Source organism: Alosa alosa, chromosome 4, assembly GCF_017589495.1.
Source record: "Alosa alosa isolate M-15738 ecotype Scorff River chromosome 4, AALO_Geno_1.1, whole genome shotgun sequence".
In the NCBI taxonomy this organism is placed as follows: Eukaryota; Metazoa; Chordata; class Actinopteri; order Clupeiformes; family Clupeidae; genus Alosa; species Alosa alosa.
In genome coordinates, this window is record NC_063192.1 from 4,371,090 (window position 1) to 4,389,935 (window position 18,846).

Below are 18,846 nucleotides of genomic sequence, written 5' to 3' on the forward strand. Positions count from 1 at the left end.
TATACTAGAGACACTGAGTGATTTACATTCATAAATATATTAATGTCTGATCAGAACATGCACACTGACTTTTTGGAACTTTCAGTCTCAATCAATGTATTGTGAAACAGCGCCCTCTGCTGTTGAAAATGATGGCCTACACCTATATTTGTGAATCGGCCTGCCCAATAGAAATAATTCGTGACATTTGCCTAAACGGTAGCCTAACTCTGATGAGACTTTTCCCATGATATATTACAGAAAACAAAATAGTTTATAATATCAATCCTGTCTGTTACGTCACCTTTCGGTGGAGACGGTAGGATCTGACCAGCAAAGTGTCAAATGGATATGGTTCTGTCTTACAATTCATCCATAATTCTGTGACATTATTAGCATCTCATTGTTCTCTAGGCCTTATCTATATCTCTTATCCTCTATTCCCTACAGCTGCCACCATCATGCTTCAAAGTAGTATACTAGGCCAGTGGTTTTCAAAGTGGGGGCCGGGGCCCCCTGGGGGGCCGCGAGGGGGTGCCAGGGGGGCCTCAGCAAGTTGGAAGGAAAAATAAAAGAAAAGAAAAAAAACAAATAAATACATTTGAAATTGTTTAAATATACCTATTACTATGAGGGTTGTTATACAATGTCATTATAATAATGTCTCACATATCTGAACATTATATTTTCCATGATAATGATAGCTCTCATATAGCAGAAAGCCCCAAATGCAGTTTTTTCACACTGTAAGCTCCATTGCGAAAGTGCTTGTGGCTAAAATAATTATTAGGTTTAGCTTAATGTGTTTTTGCCGTAGTGTTGTCAATGGGTTTAATAACACATCAAGGGGGTCCTTGGCCAGAACCTAGTGGTATTTGGGGGGCCTTGTCGTGGAAAAGTTTGGGAACCCCTGTACTAGTACTATGTTATTTTTAACGGCAGAAAGCAGCACAAACATAGCACAAACGATTGAGACCATTTTGGTGAGTTTTGGACATTGATGGGGGGCTGGTGACGTCACGCGAGTAATAAATAAACCATAATAACTTAGAAAACCTAATAGCACAAATGTTTCTTTTAACGGCACAAATCAGCACAAACGATTGAGATCATTTTGGGAAGATTTGGACATTGATGGGGGGCTGAGTGACGTCACACGTGTAACAAATAACGTGGAATATCTTAAAAAACATAGTAGCACAAATGTTACTTTTAACGGCACAAATGAGCACAAACGTAGCACAAACGATTGAGACTATTTTGGGGAAATTTGGACAAGTATGGGGGGCTGAGTGACGTCACTGGCCAGAAAATGTGTTTTTAATCATTTTTGAGTAACATGGGGGGCCAGCTTCACGCAGGTATTGACTGCACTCAGGTCATCTCTATTTCACTAATTGTGAGACTACTAGCAGCAACTGGTTGGACCGCTGCTGAACTTGGTCAGTCACTATTTATACAGCCACTAATTTTACATTCTATATAGGCTATTAAATCTTTAATTAATTAACATAACTTTGAATATGTCTATTTTCACTTTGACATTAAACAGTTTTTTGTAGCCTAAAAAAAAAAAAGAAGCAAATCATCCTCCATTTATAAAAGCTATGGGGAAAATATCCAGGGGGGTGAATACTTTCTAAAGGCACTGTACATGAAACTTGAATAAGCTCGTAAGCCAGCAGGGGAGTTGCTAGACTACCCTGGCTGCAAATTACATTTACTGCCGCTAGGGTGCGTCTCGATTTCACACCGATATCATACGCATATCACCTGAGAGAACACGATCTAAACTTTCCGATGGTAGGCTACAACTCTTAGGCATATGCAGACGTTTGTTGAAAATGTAACTAAGCAAATCACAAATGTATTTGCTAATAACACTCCCTGCATTCTGCACTGTGTTTACTCGCTGCATATGTGATTCTGGTGTTGTTGACGCACAATACCATGCAAGGCACGATCCGTCCAAGGAGTGCAATATCACAAAATCAGCTGGTGCAAGGTTTGTAGTATACGACTTATTGTAGCCTACGGCTTATTATTTTGAGCTTTTTTTCATGGATTACTAAAAAGCTATTCGTTTTGAGTTTCGTTGGAATGAGACACGTGAAACATAGGTAGGCCTATAGCCTAAATTCCGTTTTTGCCCCCATGACTGCTGGTATTTTTTTGTGATTGGAGTAGGAAACCTTGTGGAAAATCAATGTAACTGTACACAGGAGAGCACTCTTGTGTTCAAAATGTCTATGTAACTGTACAGGTGATGCCTGTGTCAGACAGTCAACAGGGCTCTCAAGTTTTGAAGTTTGCAAGGAGTGAGACTTTGTTTCTGTGGGGGGGGGGCGTGACATTGACACAGTGCCACGCCCCCCCCTGATCGAAGTACATGAAAGTCCTACGTCTGCTTGAACTACTCGTGGCGCCACGCCCCCATCAACAGACCCACCCTCCCCATGTCCCATCAACCCAGCTTCATGAGAAAGCACAAATTCCATTATTTCAAACACACTGTTTTATTTATTCTAGAACCCTATAGTAAATAATAATAAATAATAATAACGCATCACTGCAAACCTCAATCTGATGCAGGTTATGTAGACCAGCCTTTCTCAAACTTCTTTGACCTGAGGCCCAGTCATTGCAGACTTTGGGGTCATAGGGCTCATCTACACGTACCCAACCCCACTCCCTCCAAATCAAATTGTCATTTTCATTATCACAATCATTATTATTATATATTGTTATACATGCACTTTCACTTAAATGTTTTGTGACATGCACATCAGAGGACTGCTTTACTAATGTAAGATATAATTAGTTTCATGACAGTTCACAGTTTCACACAAACATGACTATATCCTACACATGTGGCCACCTATAGGCTACCTGCTGGTAGGCCTGAGTTTCGTAGTCCCCCAGCGCCGACTCCGGCAGGAGCAGAGAGAAGTCCTCCCTCACCTCGTAGGAGTAGTTAGCGCCTTGGTAGACTGTTGTGTCATTATCATGTAGGTTTTCCATAACCAGCCTAAAACACAAACACACACTCTACCAAGGTGCTAACTACTCCTACGAGGTGAGGGAGGACTTCTCTCTGCTCCTGCCCGAGTCGGCACTGGGGGACTGCGGCTTTTACCAGTGCACCCTCTGGCCACCTCAGGGTCACTTCATTCCAGTGGGAAAATACGACTACAGCCCACCAGGTCGGCACATGCTTGATTTGACTCTGATGACTCCACATTTCTGACAGGCCTGTACTGTTGTATTATAGGGTAAAATTAAAAAGTCATTTTTGTTTGCTTCTTGAGATTAACTTAGTCCAAATCTCTTCACTAGAGACATTATAAAGAGAAGGTGAGGAAATCAGTAGCAGGAGACCCACATAGACATGCAGGGACCTGCAGCACACACCTGACCGCACATAACAACTAGGGCAATGATGAGTAGAGAGGGAAGCCCAAATGACAGCTATGGAGTTTTGTCTTAGTGTAGAACTCCTAGACTGATGTTGGCTGTTATAAATGATCAGAGCTACACAACATCAGACTGTTTAACTCCAGACGGCAGCTGACTGGGACGATCTGGCCCCATGGATCCCTTCCCAAGGCCTCCCCAGGTGTCTTCACAAAGAAAGTGTCCAGAGTGTTCAGAAGTCGTTTTCAAAGATGCTCTTTGGTGTGGTGAAAACAAGAGTTTGAAGGAAAGAGAATCCAAGGCTCTGTTTTACAAAATTATATAAAAAGCTTTTATTTCAATGGCTATATCATAATTTATTTTTTAATGTCACATACATCTAAAAGTGAGCTGAGTGACAACCCACGTGATATAGCCATTGAAGGGGAATTCCCCTTTATTTTGTACCATACGTAAGTCAGTGAAAAGGGAGAGTACAAATTACAGCAGTTTAAAAGTTCACCAAATAGGTCCACTATCCATCAAGCAGCATCAGTACCAAACTTGGATTTACAGATAGTCTCCTACATTACTCTATTGTGGGTGGAGCAAGCAGCCAGTTTTTAAAAGCCATTAAAATGGGCCACTGTTCATAAGTTAAAGGCATGGGAGAGAACGTAAGCTGCTAGCTACAAGCTATCTCAGGACTCTCATGCTTCTCTATAATACACTCACAGGCCACTGATTCACCAGACAAAACCCCAGCTCGTGTCAATATTTGCCATGCTGCACAACAGTATCATGCTTGATAGTATGTGGTGTTAAAGCTATTATATCCTAATAGGTAATGTTATATGATACATGATGTGTTTACAAATTGGAATACACATACATACAGTACGATGAGAAAACAAAAGATTCACAGTTTAAACCAAAAAAGGATTTGAAACATAATAATTACTATTTAATACTATATTAAATATGTTAACCACAGCCAACAAATGCTCCTCTTGCCACAGCACAAGCAGCCTACATTACAAAGATGTCGAGGTGACCATTCCTGTTGTCATTACCACAAATGTTTTATTAAACATTACTGGCAAGACCCTGGCCAAAATTGACCAACAGACGCTGTTCAGTTCATTTCCACACAGCTGGACACAGATACAAGTGATGGCCTTAGGCAATCAAAGTGCTTGTGCTCTTTAGATTGTTTACTTGTGGAGCAAATGATCATCTGTATTCTTTTTTAACTGTTTTATGCTCTTAAAAAGTATGGGAAAGATCTTTCTGTCCCTCCTTGTAGTCTCTCTTTTGGTGGATAACTGGTTTACATATGGAGGTAAGCTTGTTTTTGTTTTATTGCTAATGCCATTTAAAATGAAAGTTTAAACCAAGTAAAAAGCAAACTGAACAACACAGCAAAACATGTAAAACATTATACAGGGAAGAGTAAATATTTGTTGTGATATATTTTGTTAAGGCTTCCCGGACTTTGTGACAAAGTGACCAAGGGTTACCAAACGTTGTCTAAACATTCTAATATTTATTGCTTTGTTAAATAGCTGCCATGAAATAGAAGGCAGTCAAGTTTAGTTATTCCTAAACATTTCACTTGTTAGTCACTCGGTTCTTTATTTATTATAAAATGCCTGTGCATCTTAAATTTTATAACTATTAATTATGGTTTAAAAATGTATACCTTCCTATTTCCTCAGTTTCAAATTGGGAATGTTATGGAGATGTTTACCCAAATAATTTTTCTGTTGTATGCTGTGGACTGAGATATCACAATAAACAAACTGAATACGCCTCATGAACTCAGAGTTCTCTGTTGTAATTTGTTCCTGTTCCAGTGTCCGTGTTTATGTTGCCCCAGGCGGCGAGCACGGTTCTGCGGAGGCAGCGCCGGTACAACAGCGGGCACCTGGAGGAGGTGGTGCAGAGGGACAACCTGGAGCGGGAGTGCATCGAGGAGAAGTGTAACTGGGAGGAGGCCAGGGAGGTGTTTGAGGACAACGCCAAAACGGTACACCACCTGTGTGTGTGTGTGTTTGTGGGGTGCTTGTGTATGGTCTTTTTGAGGAAACAGTCTGTCTAAAGCATGACAATAGACAACTATGTCATAGCAAATGCTATATTTTGACAGTAGTTGTCCTGGCAGTCAATGTTCCACGATATAGCTGTGTCTTAATTCTATTCTCAAATGGTCCTGATAGCTTCTACAGTTTTAGAATTAAATCATAGCATAGCATAACAACCTGGGCCACATGCTACTGAGCTGCCACAGTGTCCCCTGAGACCTGTTATCACCGGTTCTGGGGGCGTGACACTCTCACTATTGCGTCCCCTTCTGTAGATGGAGTTCTGGACTGGTTATATAGGTAAGACGCCCACCGCATTCATTCAAACATCACTGAGTTCCCTCTCTTCTCCTCCCTTTCAACTTCTAGCACTGATTATTATAAGCTGAGGAATTTATTGTTGTTAGCACTCATTCATACTGTGGTATAAGCAAGCTGTTATTATTTACCATAGATGGGGATCAGTGCGAGTCCTCTCCTTGTCAGAACGGAGCAAGGTGTCAGGATGGCTTGAGTTCCTACGTGTGTTGGTGTCCCTCTGGCTTTGGTGGCAAGAACTGTGAGATAGGTGAGTGAGTCCTGTCTCTTGTGTCTGGGTAAAGAACTGAGTCCTGTCCCTTGTGTCTGGGTAAAGAACTGAGTCCTGGCCCTTGTGTACTGAGTCCTGTCCCTTGTGTCTGGGTAAAGAACTGAGTCCTGGTCCTTGTGTCTGGGTAAAGAACTGTGAGGTGAGTGCGTCCTGTCCCTTGTGTCTGGGTAAACTTGGCACAAGATATGAAAACCTGGTAACTGATTAATGTGATTTCACCCAAACTTGAACAGACAGGATGTAAATAAGAGGTAGTCTTATAATGTGAACCCCTGTACCATGTACAGGTTGGAGGTTCAGGATTTTCATTTGAAATGTTGCTTGTTTGTTAAGCTTCTAGATGGTTCTGGACGTTGTTCTTTTTCTGTGTTGTGGTGTGTATTGACTAACATTTTTACTTCAGGGCTCATGCTGTGTGGGACCAATATGAAAATTAATGTCAGGGTTGTGCAGGAGGACCCAAGTGCAAGACTCAACCAGGCAGACTTACAGACAAAACAGAATTTATTTTAAAACACGAACTTTACATTTACAGAATTTCTTACATACAGGACTTTGACTAGACAAAGGTCGAGACGATCTGACCAGGAACAGAGAAACAGGAGGGTAGAAATACACAGAGCAATTAACAGAGAGACAGAGGACTGGACGAAACCAACGAGACAATAACAGGGAACAGGTGAGGAGGCAGAAATGGAAGGAAAACAAACAAGACAGGAAGCACAGACCAAATAAGGATATGGGGCGGAGACAAAGACAGAGGACAGGCAGGTAACACAAAGCACATGGGGAACAGACAAAAACAAACACAGGACAATACACAAAATGGCCACCAGGGTGGCACAAACTCCAACAGTCCGGGCCAGATCCTGACAATTAAACAATGTCATGCCAGTAATTGAATCTCCCACTGCATTTGAGTATGATATTGGACCTAGTCTCTCTGCATTTGAGTATGATATTGGACCTAGTCTCTCTGCATTTGAGTATGATATTGGACCTAGTCTCTCTGCATTTGAGTATGATATTGGACCTAGTCTCTCTGCATTTGAGGATGATATTGGACCTAGTCTCTCTGCTCCACTGTTTCTCTCATTAAGAGATTGCTCGTCAGTGTGATGTGGATAACGGCGGCTGCATGCAGTTCTGTGTTGAAGACAAGGTGCGGGGGCCCACATGTGCATGTGCCCCTGGGTACCAGCGGGGGGCGGACAAGATGACCTGCGAGCCACTAAGTACTCGCATCTCCATCTCTCTCTCTCTCTCACACACACACACACACACACACACACACACACACACACACTCACTCTCTTTCTCTCTCTCTCTCTCTCTCTCTCTCTCTCTCTCACTCACACACATCACATTTGATTTTGATCACTAAGATGAGATGACTAAAGGCCACTCATAGTGACTGTTTGGCGAACACCAGCTATCAATAAATAACTTTGATGATTTTCTTCTCCAAGCCTCAAAGTCCAAGGATGAGAAAATAAACAGCTGATGACACATTTGTTTGTTTGTTTGTTTTTGTCAGGTCAATACTCCTGTGGTCGAATTGGCAAAACCGTAAAGGACAAACTATCTGCAAGATCTCTCACTGTTTCGGAAACAGTCGACCTAAACAAGATGTCATTCAACGGCCACATCAACATGTCCATTCAAACACCCTCTGAGAACAACACCCTTGACCTCTTCAATGACCTAGACCTCACCAATGGCACAGCCAGTCCAGTATCACTAGAGGTCAACAGCACCCAGCTGCCAGCAGTGGACAATTGGACAATTCCTCTCCGACATATCTCCTCGTCCATAGACGAGCGCATCGTTGGTGGAAACGAGGCTACCAGAGGGGCGATTCCATGGCAGGTACGAGGCCTGACAGGCAGATGACTATCATTTGGGGGTCGTGCTACTGTAGCATAGTGGTTAAGGAGCTGGGCCAGGAAAGCTGTGGGTTCAATTCCCGGCTTCCACCGTGGTGCCCTTGAGGTATAGTGGCACCAGGGACAATAGTCCTTGTAATGACTGCTTGTAATATAACTGTATGTGAGTTGGTTTGGATAATTTGAAATGTGGAATGTGGATTGAGCTTGACAGGGATTTGGCAGTTCAAGGTGTAGAGCAGTGGTTCTCAAAGTGTGGGGCGGCCCCCTCTAGTGGGGAATAGAGACATGACGGGGGGTGAACGGGAAGAAATAATTTTTTTAATAATAATTTTATAATCTTTAATTTGCCTCTCTGTTTTGACAAGGAAGGAAGATCATATATTCAAAACAAAACAGCCACACACAAACAAGTCATAAACAGACCGACATATGAATTAAAGTAACATCTGATCCAGCAGACCGAGACGGGAAATGTAACGTGGGTGTAGTAACGTTACCATTTTGCCGGGTTGATGGGGTCAGGTGGGGCTTGAAAATTCCCCAGCTCCGAAGTGGGGAATGGCAGAAAGTTTCAGAACCACTGGTGTAGAGTGAGGCCAAGTCAAACCAAACGAGGATTGTTATGGTTGTACACTGTTTCCAGACTGGGGATGTGAATACCATAATAACATTAGGCTTGTAAATGTACTTTTATAAAAATACACTCATTACTTATCTATAGGGCAATTCCGCACAAAACTGTCACATCCATAACGGCAACAATGCCATGGTAATTTTTACCCTATACCAGGGGTTCTCAAAGTTTTGATTGGTGAGGGCCAATCCAGGAACCCAACATTGAACTGAGGGCCGCCAAAGGGGCGGTGGGAGAAAAAGAAAGAAAAAAAACTGGGGAAAAAATCCCATTTGTAATCATTTTAAAGAGCAGGTTGCATCTCTACAGTTTATATGTATTGCATTAAACACATTTTAATTCATAACTGAGGCTAAACCTGCCAAAACTTTAGAAAATCTTAAGAATGCACACACAATCCCTGGGGTTCCCTACCCTCAACAGACAAATTTGGGATATAACAGTTCTGGTTGCAGTCCATTTCAAGTACAAACGTATTTAGAACAAACAGTCTGCCTTGCTTCTTATCAGCATAGGCCTTATTCAGGCCCAATTCCAGCTACCAAAGCACCACAGGAAAACCTGACGGCCACAAAACACCACTAAACGGAGATTCATTCTTTTCAAAGCACACAGTACAGTTGTACAGTTTTAACAGTTTTCCAGTTGTTATCAGATGTTATCGCGGGCCGCCAGAAATGTTTCCGCGGGCCGCCATTGGCCCCCGGGCCGCACTTTGAGAACCTATGCCCTATACCGATCAATACTTCAAATACCAATCTTGTAATTTGTCCTTAACTCAACTAGGTGGCTATAATCAACAAAGCCACCAGCACCGTGTTCTGCGGAGGATCGCTACTGAGTGATGTCTGGGTTGTCACCGCAGCCCACTGCATAACTAAGAGCAAGGGACCTTTCTTCAGCCGACTTGGTGAGTGGACAAATATGCAGCAATTTCTGAGAGAAGGAGGGACGCCGGTGCAGCTCAGATGTCTTCTTAATTTTCAATTTATTTAGTACAAGGTGCAAAACATACGACTAACCTTGCACCTTGTACTAAATAAATTGAAAATTAAGAAGACATCTGAGCTGCACCGGCGTCCCTCCTTCTCTCTGAAATATCTGTCCTGGCCTGGTTGCACCAGACAGAAGCGCGGAGAACCCTCCTTTGTCTACTGATATGCAGCAATTTCTGTTTATAACATACACATATAAATGACAACATACAAATATAAATAGGTGTATTATTGACCCAAACACTGAAGCAGACTATTGAGACACCACCTGTTGTTCATGATTCCTGGGTGTTTGCAGGTGATACCTCTTAACAAAAATCTTAACTCTACCAGGGGAACATGACAAGCGCAAGAATGAAAAAAGTGAGCGTGACCACGAGGTGGATGATGTCATCCTCAACCCTCATTACGACGCCAAGAAGAGCCTCTACAACCACGACATCGCCCTGCTCCACCTCCAGACCCCCGTCATCTTCTCCGACTACATCATCCCCATCTGCCTGGGCACCAATGGCTTCACCGAGTTCCTCCTGAGGAACGCCGCCACGTCCCTGGTCAGCGGTTGGGGCCAGGTGCGCTTTGGCGGCCGTGACTCGCCCACGCTGCAGAAGGTCCAGGTACCTTACGTGGACCGGACCGAGTGTAAGCGCAGCAGCAGTGACCACGTGTCCAACTTCATGTTCTGCGCCGGCTACGACACCCTGGAGAAGGACGCGTGCCTGGGGGACAGCGGCGGCCCACACGCCTCCATGTACAAGGACACCTGGTTCCTCACAGGCATCGTCAGCTGGGGAGAGGAGTGCGCCAAGGAGGGCAAGTACGGCATCTACACACGCATCTCCAAGTACTTCCAATGGATCTCCGACGTCACAGGCTTGACTCTCGCCCCCACAAATTGACCAAGGACCCAAACCAAATGTGTCAAACATAGGAATGCAAAATGTCATATTTGACACCGCTTTAGTTAAAGAAATGTGCTGTGTCTTTAGGTAAACAATGTGCAGGGTCAACGGTTGTGAAGGATGCATAAAGAATTGTAAGCTTCCAAAGCATTCCATAGTCTGATGATATATATTTAATTCAAAATGATTCACTCAAGAGTAAGACAAATAGACACAAATAAAGATGTCCTCTCAAAATAGTTTTGTTACTGCATTAATATATTTCCTTTTGATATTTTTGGATATTCACATGAGAATTGTGTGGTAGGAGCAGGCTTAACTTACCCTGGAAATCCAGAGTTCTCGCGAGAGCTCATTTGAATTTGCTCAGCAAGTGACTGGCGACGAGTAATGATGCTCATTACCTATGCCCATGAAACCAAGCTGCACCAATCACGTCACCCCCCACCACACACACACACACATACACTATAACCTCCCCACCCCACACAATTAATATACCTTTTTAATTTCTACTATTTAGTATTTACAGTTGAGCTGGCTCTTGAACACAAGACAGTTCATAACTGATCATCAAAATCATTTTATTAGTTAATGACAATAAACTTGAACTTGTATGTGTGTGTGTGTATGTGGTGCGTGCCTAACTTTCCTCGGCACACAGCAAAAAAGCTTCCTACCCACCCATTTGGCTCGTTCACTCTATCATAGTAGCCGTCAATTACCTGACAACACACACAAACAGTGCTACATTCAGATTACGATTCCAGCGCTCTCAGTGAGCCCCTAACAGCTTCAGACTGAGGGTGTACCAGCTAGGGCACTCTCATTATTAAAGCAACACTATGCAACGTACCACGTTTGGAGATATGTGTTCAACTAACTGCAACTGACTCAATCCTCATTTGGAGATTTGTGTTCAACTAACTGCAACTGACTCAATCCTCATTTGGAGATATGTGTTCAACTAACTGCAACTGACTCAATTCTCATTTGGAGATATGTGTTCAACTAACTGCAACTGACTCAATCCTCATTGAGTGGGTAGGAGTTTGAGTAAAGTCAGCATGATACTGTGTGTGTGTGTGTGTGATGTTACGAGGAGGCCGAGGCACAGCATCTAAACTAAAGCTACGTTGTCTAGGGTATAATGTTTAGCTGACCTTGGTCCGTAACGTAACCTGAAAGCAATGATTCAACTATCCTGCACACTGGCCCTACGTGATGCAAAGATGCGGAAATAGAACCTACCGTGTGTGAGAGCAAATGTGTGTGCGTCAGCTTTGGCAGCGCTCCAGCGAGAGGTCACTTACCTGTGGCTCTCGCTGACCCGGTATAGCGCTCTCCCTCTTATACAGTTAAGAACTGGCACACACCCCTGGCAAATATTGATTTAATGTTGACCAATATGTTTGTTCTGACTGAAAATGACACTGCCACATGGCTAAAGGTTGTAAGCCAATGTGATAGTAGAAACATGAAATCAAAAAAAGAGGCGTTTTCATCTTTTTTAACATTTTTAATGAAAAATAGCATATCCAAAATTATTCATACCCCTTTTAAATAATCAGTGGAAACATCTTTATAGCATTGATAGCTCTTATAATGCCTATCAAGCCTCTCCATGTCTCTACAACGATTCTAGACTGCACCTTTTTAGCAGCAATCTGAGTTTTGAGGCAGGAATGATTATTTGCCAATTGCCATCACTCTGGCCTTGTGCTCACTTTTTTTGACAGATTGAAGTCTGGACTCTGAGAGGCAGTATGACAGTACTTGAAGCACTTTTCATCTTTGTTTCTCTACTACAATTCTGTACTCAAATTTTAGTTTACTCCTTTAGATTAACTATGGTGAAGAAATCAGTAGCAGAAGACCCACATTAAGATAGACGTGCAGTGACCTGCAGCACACACCTGACCTGGTAATAACAGCACAAGGGCAATGATGAGTAGAGAGAAGCCCAAGTGACAGCCATTGAGTTTTGTCTTAGTACACTGCTGTTGGCTTTTATATATGATCACCCACAATCACAGCTACACAGAGCCGGACAGTAACGGAGTAGATTTACTTGAGTACAGTACTTGAGTACAATTTTGAGGGATCTGTACTTTACTCGAGTATCATTTTTGGGGAGTACTCATGACTTTACTCAAGTACATTTGAGAGGCAAATATTGTACTCTTTACTCCACTACATTTCTATCCATAACCGTGAGTACCCATTACAAAAAAAAAGGAAAAAAGAAAGATTTTGGAAACCCTCAATTTGTTGTTTCCCTCTCAAACGTGATTGGATTGGGCAGACACCACTGATTGGGACAGCCTATCAGCAATCACCTTCAGCTTTCCGCCAAAGTCAACTCCATGGTCAGATTTAGATAAGAGACGAAACCATGGACGAAACAATGGATGAAAATGCAGCAGGTCCATCCTGGGAATGTGCCAACCTGTGACCCCACCTCGCCAGACTATTTCAATTTTCTGAACAAGTTAATGATAGTTTTCGCTTCAAGTGTTTCAATTACAAAATAGTATTTTCAGTTCAAAAACTCTTTTATTATTATTTTCACTGTTCAAATAATGGCCATAATAATCTATAATATGACCTAATATGTTGAGGAAATAAATTCAAAAGTGCTTCGGGAAGAAGTTTTTTTTTCCACATAAGGCATTTCAGGCCACAGATATAACCTAGGGGACACAATGAAAATAAATTAACACTCCCCTCAATGTCAACACTTGCAGACATTGCAAAGGACTTTATTTTCAACACTTTATTTTTATCAACACCATCAGGCCGTTTTTTAAAAGTAATTGTTCCAATCAATGATCCAGGCAGCCCGTTTTCTTCACTCTCCTTCATTTTACAGTCTAATTTTTACTGATTAGAACGGCTCGGGGTCAAAGGTCGTACGGAATCGATTAATCTGCACTAATTTTTTTAATCAGTTATTTTTTCTCAAATTAATTAATCGAAATTAATCAGTTATTTTGACAGCCCTATAAATAACATAAAATAAAATAAAGGAACACCAGCAATCATCAGCAATGAGGAATCTGTTTGGATCTCTAAGTATTACCGTATTTTCCGGACTATAAGTCACACTTTTTTTCATAGTTTGGCTGGTCCTGCGACTTATAGTCAGGTGCAACTTATATATGAAACAAATTATATAACTGAACATGTTTTTAAATGTTAATTTATATTAACTGACATGAACCCTACATGAAACATTACCGTCTACAGCGAGAGAGAGCGCTCTCAAATGCACAAGTCCTGTGCACTTTCAGTCAGAGATTAGTGCTTGCGCTATGCCTGAAACACACGTGCATACATAAATGCTCAAGTTATGGCCAGGATTCTATTTATAGCGGGCCTCAGATTCGGACAAATAAAAGCCAGTATAAGTTTGCTTCAATTTAACTCATAAAAGAGCTCTTCTTAATCATTTATGTTGGTTGGTTTAATATTGTTGCCAATGAAAAGTCATCATTCTACACCATGAATCTCCAACACGTTGCTCTCAAGCTACCAGTCACACGCAGCCCCTTTCTGAGCTAGAGGCTGAAGCAATAACCTACATTTAAACACAATTGTTGCTGCCAGGCATCAGCCTACGAATTTTATAAAAAAAGTAAATCATGCATAATTTAAAAAATAACTAAATTTAGGCTATCTTAGACCTCTTTGGCTCTTATCTCGCAATATATGGATGGAAATCCCGACACTCTTTCATACATGAAACTTGATAGTGAACCATTGCCATTGGTATGCGCTCCTATAACGAAAAGTATAGGCCTATGTCTCACAGTAAAACGCAAGAAATAATGGCCTAGCTGACTCGAATAGCCTACAAGCCATGGTCCAAATATGCTCTGCTTTGCCCAGTCATAATTTGAGGATGTACGATAGTCTGTCCCCTAAACATTCCTCACCCGTTATCTAGACATGCATGAAAACATTTGAAAACAAAACTCACTGCCATGTAATATTTGATCGCTGTTTTGCTACTAATGATCTTTCACGTGAATATGCACAGAAAGTGAAAGTCTGTTCACGTCCGCAATCGATTATAACGTTCCTCAAATGGAGAACACATCCATGTTCTCTCGCGTTATATTATAGGCTGTCATGCTTCTGTGTTTGCAAAATTCCTGAAGGTTCCTGATCGCTAAACGTTTGTTTTCCTTTCCTGTCGATAGCGGTTGATGTAGAAGCATCTATAGGCTATAATTTAGCGGTGACAAATCCTGCTGAGAGAGAGAGGCACCCCCAAAGTGGTCCTGCGCGCGCGCGTGTATGTGTATCTCTGCATAGGGTTCAATTGAAGTCAGAGTTGGTCCGTCCAGTCAATAGTCCCACATTCAGGCCGCTCCATTATTAGATTAATGTCAGACAGCGCTTTAAAATGTGTGGGAATTTCTCGCATTATGATGGCTAGAGTTGCGGGATTTTTATTACTAGGCCTATGCTCAAAACTTAGTAATAATTTATGCGCAATACCCGCAATCCCGAGCTGACATTTAGGCCCTGGTTTTATGCGCATTTTTTTTCTCTCGCTGTCTCGGAGGTGGCCAGCGATCATTTGTTCTGTTGTCTGTGCCAGTATATCGTCCAAAATGCTTGATTGCATTGCATTCTCCACATTTTTAACTACATTTTCATGTACCACATCAGCATTTTTGTTAAGTGAATCTTTTGTAAATTGCTTTACAATAGCGTCGGGCACTTGTCAGCAGCTTTCGGCTTGCCTCTTGCCATTCACTCCTTCCTATTCACTCCTACGTCTTCAACATTCCCTGTAGAATTCTCAATATTTTTGGCCTCAATGTGTCCAGTTACATAGTCTGTCTGTTCTTAGTCTTGGATTTTGGGAAATAAATTTCTAAATATCACCTGCTTGCTGCAACTTCGGTCTGCATGTCCTTTTAAAACCGCATCTTTTTCTCTCTCAAGCTGCTGCGGCTTGTCTCTCCACACTGTCCAAAATGCTTGATTGCATTGCATTCTCCACATTTTTAGCTACATTTTCATGTACCACATCAGCATTTTATTCAGTCAATCTTTTGTAAATTGCTTTACAATTACCGTCGGGCCTATAGGCCTATTGCCTGGCTTGCCTCAGCTTCGGTCACGTCCTTTAAAAACCGTCTTTTTCTCTATCATGAGTATTTAATCTGCAGCCAGTTTGTGACTCCATATCGCCCAAAATGCTTGAATGCATTGCATTATCCACATTTTTAGCTAAATTTTCATGTATCATATCAGCATTTTTGTTCAGTGAATCTTTTGTAAATTGCTTTACAATTACCGTCGGGCCTAGGCCTATCGCCTGTCTTACTTCAGTGACGTCTAAAACTGCATCTTTGTCTCTCTCGTGAGCATTTAATCTGCTGACAGTTTATGACTCCACATCGCCCAAAATGCTTGATTGCATTGTATTCTCCACATTTTAGATACATTTTGGTGTACCACATGGCATTTTCTTTCAGTGAAACTTTTGCTTTGCAATTACCTTCCTGCCCTCCTCTTGGCTGCCTTCACTCCTTCGTCTTCATTGTTAATCTTTTTGGCCTCAATAATCCAGTAGATCTACGAGTGCTCCAGAGTTCTCGTTACCGACTAAGAGCGTCTTAACAGTACTTCTCACTGAGGTCACCAACAGGACATACAGAGTAATTACAACTTAGAATACATAATCCAACTTACGTTCCCATTCTTTATTGTGTTTATCTGTGATGAATCAGATTTTAACGTGCAAAATAGCATAGCCTACATTTAATGGTCATAATAATGTGATGAAAAGCGGACAAAAATGCAATCAAGTTATGAAACGAGACGTTGCCAGAATAGTTTGCCATTATCTTTGCTAAGTGAAGGCTATATTTTATTAGGGCTATGAGGTAAAAGCAGAGAAAGGAACATGTGGTTTAGTCTGTAGGCCTACTGCATCAAAATCTAAGCCTACACATTTCCTCACTTTCTTACTCGACTTCTTTCTCCGTCGTTATCGGGAAACTGGGCCCAGGAATACAATATGCACTCCTCGCTGCTTCACCTGCACCGCCGACGCCACCACTTATGGCTCGTTAGACCAATGCAGTGCATTTCAATTTGAGAGCTGACTCCTGCAGCTATAGAAAATGATAAGATCAGGAAGCATTGTCCTTATATGGACGTGGACGTGGAAAACGTCTCCAGGACCAGGTCTCAGGAGGTGTTTTTGGCGCATTTTTGATTTAAGAGTCAGGTGTCAGACATCATATGAAAAGGCATCAGGTCTCAGGAAAACCTCTGTCAAATTTACAGAATTGCACAGTCATTTCTCAGACATCAGATGCAAAGCCATGTCTCAGGAAAACCTCTGCCATGTTTATGGAATTACACCATCAGATAAAAATAGGTCAGGAAAATGGTGGCCATTCACCAACTCCTCCTGCAGTCAGAAAACAGGTTTATGCTGGCAATGGAGCAGATGCAGGCCAATATAGCCAACTCCATAAATCAATACAACAAAATACAATAGGGTGGACAGGGACACACAAAACAAATAATTCGAAAGCAAAAATCTATATATTTTTAGGGTTTTACTATATTTTACTCACTTAACTTTAAAGGAAAAGTTTGTAAGAAATGTAGGCTATTTCAATTAATCATAAAATGGCCCTGATATGTCACTGGACATTAAGAAATCATGTTCATTTCAAATGCTTATATCACTGACAACAGTAGTCCGGCCAGGATATTGTAATTTAAAAAGTGAAGTTGCAGCCCTCAACTGATGTTGATGTTGTGTTTTGTCATGTCATGTTTTGGCCTGATGCGCCTCCACCTATCTACTAATCACAAAGTCAGTAGTGTTTCGGCATCCGGGTTGCCAGCTCTGCCAGTCAGGGTGGAGGGGGAGGGGATTCACCGCTCTACAGTAATTTGAAAGTGATTGCAGTACCAGTTTTGGCCACAATCTTACATACGGTTCCTTTAATGCATAGGTTCTCAAAGTGTGGCCCGGGGGCCAATGGCGACCTGCGGAAACATTTCTGGCGGCCCGCGATAAGTACAAGTATTTATATGTATATATACTCTTTTGATCCCTGCATTTATCCCAATCCGTGAATTAGTGAAACACACACAGCACACAGTGTACACACAGTGAGGTAAAGCACACACTAATCCCGGCGCAGTGAGCTGCCTGCATCAACAGCAGGCGCTCGGGAAGCAGTAAGGGGTTAGGTGCCTTGCTCAAGGGCACTTCAGCCGTGCCGGGGTTCGAACCGGCAACCCTCTGGTTACAGTGCTAACCAGTAGGCCATGGCTGCCCAAATAACATCTGATAACATCTGTAAAACTGTTAAAGCTGTACAACTGTACTGTGTGCTTTGAAAAGAATGAATCTCCATTTAGTGGTGTAGTGGCCGTCAGGTTTTCCTGTGGTGCTTTGGTAGCTGAAAAGAAGCAAGGCACACTGAGACTGTTTGTCCTAAATAAGTTTGTACTTGAAATGGACTGCAACCAGAACTGTTATATCCCAAATTTGTCTGTTGAGGGTAGAGAACCCCAGGGATTGTGTGTGCATTGTAGCCTGGTAAACCAGACCCTGGAACCTTTCAGATTAAGGGTCTGGCCACGAGTAATGAAAATGGCTCAATTCGAGGGGCGGCACCAAGCATGCATTTGAAACTCTCACTGCACGCAGTTGGATAACGCTACGACCAATCACAACAATTCACCAGTGTCAGTCATCAGTGTAGCTCGCCTTTGTCCTGCCTACACGATTTGATTGCTCCCTCTCGCTCGAGAGATAGAAGAAATTTGGATCATTGCTCGTGGCCAGAGTATCTTGCGGGCACAATTCAAATTGTGCTCTCGCGAGAACTCTGGATTTCCAGGGTATGTGCATTGCAATTTTTCTTAAGATTTTCTAAAGTTTTGCCAGGTTTAGCCTCAGTTATGAATTAAAATGTGTTTAATGCAATACATATAAACTGTAGAGATGCAACCTGCTCATTAAAATGATTACAAATGGGATTTTTTTCCAGTTTTTTTCTTTCTTTTTCTCCCACCGCCCCTTTGGCGGCCCTCAGTCAATGTTGGGTTCCTGAATTGGCCCTCACCAATCAAAACTTTGAGAACCCCTGCTTTAATGCATGGTGCATAGGGCATGGCAAAATAGCATGTGCATCCTCTCTCATACAAAGCTGAACATGATCTAGAAAATGCATGTAAAATGGCCAAGTAGGCCTAATGCTTTTCCTGAATATAACATAGGCTACATATAGACGAATGAAACAAACTCTTTCATAGTCATTTACATGTGATGTGATAACAAGATATGGCAAATAAGGTAGGACATGCATATCCAATGCAGAAAGGCACAG

General features: G+C 42.1%; 1 protein-coding gene across 1 annotated transcript; it reads left to right on the forward strand.

Moving 5' to 3' along the window:
* Positions 1 to 4,496: 4,496 nt before the first annotated feature.
* LOC125292851 (coagulation factor IX-like) lies at positions 4,497 to 10,704 on the forward strand. The gene is made up of 8 exons (XM_048240316.1): positions 4,497 to 4,714; positions 5,229 to 5,401; positions 5,732 to 5,756; positions 5,911 to 6,024; positions 7,146 to 7,280; positions 7,583 to 7,914; positions 9,355 to 9,478; positions 9,897 to 10,704. Exons 1-8 carry the CDS (start codon positions 4,633 to 4,635, stop codon positions 10,460 to 10,462), a joined length of 1,551 nt encoding a protein of 516 aa, XP_048096273.1. The 5' UTR covers positions 4,497 to 4,632; the 3' UTR covers positions 10,463 to 10,704.
* Positions 10,705 to 18,846: the final 8,142 nt, after the last annotated feature.

Excerpts from the sequence above, each read along its gene's own strand:
- LOC125292851 (XM_048240316.1), top strand. The coding sequence starts at position 4,633 with ATGCTCTTAAAAAGTATGGGAAAGATCTTTCTGTCCCTCCTTGTAGTC. Across the intron at positions 6,025-7,145 it reads TGGCAAGAACTGTGAGATAG|AGATTGCTCGTCAGTGTGAT; the intron begins GTGAGTGAGTCC and ends TCTCTCATTAAG. Across the intron at positions 7,915-9,354 it reads GAGGGGCGATTCCATGGCAG|GTGGCTATAATCAACAAAGC; the intron begins GTACGAGGCCTG and ends TAACTCAACTAG.